This window comes from Aquila chrysaetos, chromosome 6 (genome assembly GCF_900496995.4).
Source record: "Aquila chrysaetos chrysaetos chromosome 6, bAquChr1.4, whole genome shotgun sequence".
NCBI classification, from domain to species: domain Eukaryota; kingdom Metazoa; phylum Chordata; class Aves; order Accipitriformes; family Accipitridae; genus Aquila; species Aquila chrysaetos.
In genome coordinates this window covers 22,878,233-22,885,727 of record NC_044009.1, presented here as the reverse complement: position 1 = coordinate 22,885,727, position 7,495 = coordinate 22,878,233, and the positions used below count along the sequence as shown (strand labels likewise).

The window sequence follows — 7,495 nt, the reverse complement described above, 5'->3', positions numbered from 1 at the left end:
TGCTGTCAATTTTCCAATGAGTTGTTTAGTTCTCACTTTCACAATACTCTCTTTCCAAACCATCAATGATATGGCATCATGTGGGTTAAGGAGACAATACAATTCCAAGTGAAATTTCTAGAAAATTACTCCTCTGTGATTACACATGGGCTTGTGATGCAGAGGGCCCATTATCACCAAGATGTGATTCAAATAGCTGTAATTCTATCTGTATGCTTCAGAATATGGAGAACTCATTTGTACTTGATGTAAGCAAGCAGACATTATTTCACGATAGGCTCATCTTACCACTGATCCTCAGGGAGAGTTTTCGTCAGACTTGTTTTTAGCTGAAGAGCCATGGAAATACCAAAGCTACCTCTTTTTTTCTTTCAAACTGTTCCAGTTACTTCCCTACCAGCTCTTCCAGAGCAGAAAAGTACTCTTTTAAACTGGCTTACATTAAATTGCTTAGATAATAAACATTATGTAGTTCAAATCTGACTATGGCTAAAAAGAAATACTAACATTATCCAGGAGTAAACAGATTTCATCTACTTAGTTCTTCCCAATCCATGAAGGACAAATTCTCACCTGATAAAAACAGGCCAGTTGTGCCATCAAAAACTTGGGAGTGAAGCTGCCCATCCCTTAGCTGCAGTTATAGACGCAAAGTGTGGTTAGAAGTAAAACTCTGTAAATACTCTGCTGTATTAAAGCCCCACAAAAATCTAGATTCATTTTGGGCAACAGCTTTTAATGAAAGATGTTAAGCAGTAGAAACAGGTAAGGCTGATGTTACAGACCTCTGCTGCCTTCTGAGCTTTTTGAGCATCTATTCTTAAGGAATGTTCTTCTTGCCGAAAAAATCTGGCTGTTTATACCAGAATGGATTGCTCTTGGCTGTAAATTACTTTGCAAATTCATGGGGTCAAGTGATCAGCTGTGTAGCGTGGCCAGAGTTTGCATCAAGGATTTGGCCCTTTTCAAAGTTGCCTCTTTTCTCTATAGATACCTTTTCACTCAACATACGTGAGCATTTTAGAACAGTCTGGTTTAGTAGTTTGCCATAATAAAATAGCTGTATCGTCTCAAATTCCTGGCAAATTTCTACTATATGCTCACATGGGTAATTGGCAGTGGTACTGGAACTTGAGACCTCTGATCCCGTGGTGCCCCTGCTGTAGTCACAAGTATATGAACAGGAAGAACGTAGCTGATTTATAAAATCTTGATGCAGCCCAGTCACTACACGGGGAAGCAGACTCACAGTAAGAACTGCCATTCATACAAACTCAGACCAGGTGTTCCCCTACAACAACAGGGTCCAGGAAAGCACTACAAGATCAATGTTTCCCTTCCAGAATTATTAGTGTCTGTATCAGGGTGACATTTTCAAAAACATGAAGTGATTTTTTTTTTTTTTAACCTTTTTTTCCAAACATGCCTAAATAATATAAGTTTTCCAAATAGCTTGGCTGTGTTAAGTTACCTTCTCTTTTTAGTTTTCCAGCTGCGCGTTTGGTCCTTTATCTTGCTGTGTTTAATCTTACACAGAAGATAAATAGATCCAACCTGCTTTAAAATACTGCCCTTCAAGGTGTTTTTCCACTTTTGAAATAGTGTACAAAATGCAGTGCAAATCCCATGTTTGTGTTTGAGTGGTGCCAAACAGCTGTATCTGCTTTGCAAATTGAGGGCACTTTTTTAAAAGACGTCTGGCCTGAAAGTCAAGCCTTGTCCTGCCCTTAATTCCCTCACTGCTGTACAAATCCCTTATATTAAAAGGAGTCTCACACGTGGCTAGCTCTGTAATTAGAAGATATAAAAAGAGTTCTGTTGAATATGGGCCCAAGAGCATCCAATTACTTACAAGTATTGTGAACAGTAAAACGCTCCTAGAAATTGGCAGATAGAACTCCAAGCATACAGAGACACAAGAAATGAAAGATGAAGAGATACCGTTCTGACACAGCTACACTTCAGAGCACAGCCACGTAATACAGTTAAAACCTGTATTGCAATACCAAACCACACTCAGTGTGCTAAGACGGCAGCGTTCCCAGGACCAGCCCACTGCCCAGCCCATCCAAATCCATTTTGCGTCTCTCACCAAAGAAAACGTGTTTGCATCACAGCCTGAAGAGAAGTGCCGTCTCTCACCTGTCAGTCCTGGGTCTGTCACATACTGAGTCTCCAGTACATCAAAGATTAGCTGGTACTGAAGAGCGCAAGGTGGTCCTGTTGTGCTGAGTTATGACTTACATTACAGATTTTATTTATGTGCAGAAGCCTGCGTGTGAGAAGCTGACTTACAGAATAAAGTAACTTTCAATAATCCTGTCAAGTGGAGAAGCTATAAGGAAGGGGTAAACATCATTATAGATAAGTTAGATTTTCTTTTTTTTTCAGGAGGGGTTACAAGAGACATAAGTAAATTTCACAAATTACGTAAGGACAATATAATAAGATTCCTGTGTAATATCTGCATGGAAATTGCAATTACATCTCTTACGGCGAGGTTACAGGTCAAACTGTAAGGCAGCAGATAAATTTTGAAAAGCTACCTATCTGATGGGTGTGCACAACACAGACTCTGGAATTTCAGTTCCGTTTACTCAAAACATTCAGCTTAAAAGCATGATAGGTAATTAACTAGGATAGAAGCAGTGCTTGCAATGCTAAGAAAGCCAGTGTTTACCTATGCGTGTTTATTTTTCTTTCACCACTCTTCCAGATGAAGATGAGTTATTTGCCTTTTAGAATCTGGTTTTACCAATATTCACATGTGGAAAACTGTATACAGATATCAAGAGAAATAAAAATAATCAAAATCACCCATAAGGAATGCACCTCACTCTACACTTTGAGATTATTTTTCAAGGGCCACAGAGGAAAAGTAAACTAGTCAGTACAAAGGAAGTGTGCAGTCAGCTAACAGAAATTAGACAGAGGAAATTGGTAAAAAGCAATAGCAAACAATAACCTAGGAATAAACTTCTAAAGATACTCGGGTGTCCTGCTCTTACTGACCTCAGTGGGAGGTCAGTCTTACTGACCTTTTACACCTTTCCGATTCTGACACTTAGGCCAGTAGTTCACCTGATGCCAGGTCTGGATTCTGACACCTTGCTATGTTACATAACTTATATTAAAAGTATGCCCAGGATGGAGGCGGCTCTCATGGGAAGGTTCTGTTCTGTGCACTTGTGGCATTAGAATCTAGCTAAAAGCAAAAGCCTAGTCCTATCCAAACTCAGCTGAAAGCCACCCACTGATACCAGTTGAATTAAGCAAATACAATTTCACTAATATCACAAAGGTTAGGCACTGCAAAGCAGCAAACACCAGAATATTTTAGAAAGAAGATTTTAATTTTTTGGAAGAAACAGGTTTTCTGAAATACAGAATCAGAACATTAAGACTAGGTAAGATTTTTATTTTAATAGAAAACTGGGAAGGATGTAGTATCTGCTCAGATATGTACCTCCACATTCTGCTGCATGTTGCTGTAACAAATTTATTAATCATAGCTCTCGTTACGGACAGATGGTTCCTACAGCAAAAATATAGAAAAATAATTTGGATTCGTCTAGAACACCTGCAACTTTTCATATGCAAAAAAATAACTCCAACTAGTCATAGAAAAGTGGCTGATAGGGATGGAGAATAGGGCTGTGCATCTGAATAGCCATGACTATGTACATTCCAAACTTAAGAAATGAGCATTTTTCCTCAGCCTCATAAAAATAGTTTGTCAATGAAAAATACCAATATGTAATACATTTAATACAATTTATACTTGAATTTAAAGATCTCAGATTATGGAATAATAAGCTAAAATCAAATGTACTGCTTTTTCAAATGTTCTTGTATATAACAATACTCTCTGTGTATACAGTGTGCATGCATGTACGTGTATACACGCACAGAAAGAAAGAGGTGTATAGAGATTTGCTGAAAAATTCTACAAGATTATCTGATTTCATTGCAGACCACAGCATACAGACTTCCTGGGATCCTTCTAACACAGGCTGCTCTAAAAAACAATAATGTTGACTGGTATAACCACATATCTACAACAAGTTTTTGCTATTATGAATTTAATTATCCATTTATTTTTCCAATCTAGATTTCATTTTTCTAAGAAGTAAATGCTGCTTTGGTAAGATTCCGTACTGTCATGACAAAATAACTGTGAACATATTGGGCAAAGCCTTGAAATGAATTAATTTTGATAATTAGTAAGTAATAAAGATACCAACAAGTTTTAAGCAGCAACAGATTTAAAATGACTATGTTCTGACTTATTTTCTTCACCAACAAGCATCTCGAGCAAGAAACTAAAATGAAGAGATTAAATTTCTCTGCCTGCCATCACTGTGACATTTTAAGCCACCAAAGTCACAGCTGGCACTGAAAGAACGGTGGCATCAGCAGAGACCTCCATCCTTGCAGGACATAAATTGCATTGCGACACCCTGCCAACATTGCCTTGGAAAGGCCTGTGATCTGCAGTGTCTGGTGTATGATGCTTTCGTCGCGTCTTTTCTGAATGTGTTGGATTCTCTGTGGTCCTTGTAGTTGTGGACTGCTCTTGATTTTTCATAGCTCCTTTATTTTTAGATCTGAAGCTGTTATGCTGTTGTCTTCTGTGTTCAGACCTGGAACCACTCTTTACATTATTTTGATCTGCCTCATTACTGGCACCTTGTGACTTAAGAGATCCATTGAGCCGGATGTTTTGGTGCTGTGGGTTGAATCTTCGTCTCTGGCTAGAAGGCCCATTCTACTCAGAAAGAAATTGGATAACTGTTAGGTTATCTGAATCCTTTCAACAGGACAAGAAATACAGCAATCAGAATTAACAAAAATTGCAGAATAAAATTTTCAGTGTAACTAAGAGAGGGAAAACACTATACGGTTTTGATTGTTGCCAGAGCTCTCTATTCATAACATTTCAAAACTGAACTATGAGTAATATGCGACATCTCAGTAGCCTGGAAAAAGAGATGGCAGGTTCACCACTGATGCCAAATTAAAACCTGCCGTGATTCAAGAGAATGCTGAAAAGGGGATAAAATACTAGACATCTGAACAGCAGCAGTTAAGAAGCACTGAAGAACTTGATACTGACTGATTTTTTTCCAAAATCACAAAAATACCTATCCTAGTAAAGTATTGTGTAAATACTACAGTAAGACTGCAGGAAGAACAGAAATTCACATGTAAATTAAAGTCAAGTTAAGAATCCACATGGTGGGAGAAATGTCCATTGTGATATCTTGCTCAGAGGAAGCTTTGATCCTTAGTGGAAAGAGGCTGAATTGCTTTATTTCCATGACTGCCAGGCAGCCGATTCCATACGTGCACTGACATTACGTAATGCTCCTACGTCTCCCTTCAGGCACCTACTTGACACTAAAATCCCTACTGGGACAAAATGCAGACCAACTTCAGTGGCAGCTTTACCTAAGCGCAACAGTACAAGGACATTCCAAGGTGCTCTTATAATGAAATAGTTATCAATATAGCACGATACTACATTATACAGCTCCTGAAATAATATGCTTTTAAACCTGGCAGGATTCCGCTTTCAAAGTCTATCTAATAATCATGCTTCAACAGCACATCAACTGATCATTTGTGAAGGATCAGAAATAAATGTTTCTCCACCGTAGCATGGAGGGCAATTAGCTATAACAGACAGTTTTTCCTTTCTCAGTCTATTAACTGCCACTAGTCACTTCTGAACACCAGACAGCGGTCTTTGCTGGTATGGCATTTCTGGTATTTACACCTTGTATGTTCACACTGCCTTGAAAATGAAGCTGGAAAATATATACTTACATATTTTCAAAAATTATTAATTAAATATACGGACAGCAAACCAGTATTTGATTTTGTATTAACAACTTCCAGTGAAATTTTTGAAATAGTTTAGTTCATAACTGGTTTCTTACCTGCTTATTTGTCAGGGTTCCTTGGGAAGAAGATTCTGTAGGATTGGAAGAAAGATGACTTTGTACTTTAGTGCTGGCTGTTTTATTATCAGAGTTCTTGGCATTACTAGAGGACTTTCGGGTGTGTGTATTTTGCTTGCCAGTTGTTGCATGCGAGGTCATTGAAGACAGCACTGAACTACATGGTGTTCTTGAGGAATAGTTGTTCTTTGGGTGAGAAACTATAAAAAAAAGTATTCCGTGTTATCAGTTAAAAGATCAACATCTAAACATAAGGCTTTATTCTTACCCTGCTTACAGTTCGTTTTGGTAGCATTGTTCCAGCCTTACTTTAAATAATGAAGTAAGCTAGATAACTGGGGTTGGAATTAGGCCATAGTGTTTTATTTCTGTGAAACCGCCTCATCGTGAAGCACTTCTGGACAAAAGCGCCAATGTGGTGGAACTGTGCTAAAACTGGAAGGAGCCTGGCAGAAGGCTAGGCTTTGGTCATCCAAGAAAACTTTTCAAAATCCATGGCACCTATTGGTTTGCTTGTGAACTTTTAACCAGTTGAGCTGACAGGACTGCCTCATGCACTGCTGCCCTATCAATAATATTCCTAATGGGAGTCTTCAGGCAACAAAGGAAGAAACACAGGAACACAGGAAGGAAGTGAGTGGCATGCCAGTAACTCTCTCAACTGCTTTAGGTCAAAGGAAGTTGTGCATGCAGACACCACAGACTGAATTTGATTCCGAATTATTCTTTGATCATGGAAGGCTGCAGAGGCTGACATTTGCTGTCTATGTATGTACTAGCTACCACACAGGTAACAGCCATAAAAGCTTCCTTAGTATGTCTAAATATTTTTTAAGGAGAAAAAAAAAAAGTCTAGCGCCTATTGCTCATTCCTTTCTAAGGAGATGATTAACAAAGATTCTCCTGTACCATGGGTATCTATAAAAACTGGAACTGAATGCAGTGCACTAATCCACTTCATGTAGATCATGGCAGTCAGCACCATCAGGAACTACTATTGCTCATCTCAGTATATTCCTGCTCCCTACTTCTCAGTATTTTGAGACTGCCTGATTTCTTAACCACTTTCATGTCTGGATGTGAAGTGCACGAAGCAAATCCTTGATTCCTACCTCTCTGCATTTCCACAAGCTCTTTAAGCTGCCTGCTTCTGTGCAATGGCCCCTAAGCAGTCTCAAAGAGGACTCTGAGGCTACTGAAGTTCTTGATCTTAATTTGCTGTTCTGATTTTTCTGATTATGGAATTTTCCTGTTTCCTTCTGGTAGAGGTGACAAACCAGAGGCTCGCTTCAGTGAGACACCTGTTGTTTTATCTAAGAGATACTTCTCTTTTTCCACTTTTAGTACAGAGAAAAGAGATGTGGAATAATTTTAGCAACTGAGCATCATCTGTTAGGTTTTTTGAGGCTCTTACTCACTTACGCCAACATCAGCTATTTCTCCCACTAGGTGTCCTCTTTAGAAAACCCAATGATTTGCACAATGAACTGAATTTTCTGTCCTAAGTTCAGTGAGGCTGGCTGTCACTGAAT

General features: G+C 38.7%; 1 protein-coding gene across 7 annotated transcripts in view; it reads right to left on the bottom strand.

Moving 5' to 3' along the window:
* Positions 1-2,233: 2,233 nt before the first annotated feature.
* The window catches only part of SPATS2L (spermatogenesis associated serine rich 2 like), an 88,697-nt gene continuing 83,435 nt past the window's right edge, over positions 2,234-7,495 (bottom strand). For all 7 annotated transcript variants that reach the window (XM_041124356.1, XM_030018271.2, XM_030018273.2 and 4 more), the window contains 2 exons: positions 5,943-6,163; positions 2,234-4,768 (listed from right to left, as the gene is read on the bottom strand). In XM_041124356.1, the coding sequence (XP_040980290.1) occupies positions 4,370-4,768; positions 5,943-6,163 (620 nt within the window). In that variant the 3' untranslated portion in view covers positions 2,234-4,369. The remainder of the gene's footprint in view (positions 4,769-5,942; positions 6,164-7,495) is intronic.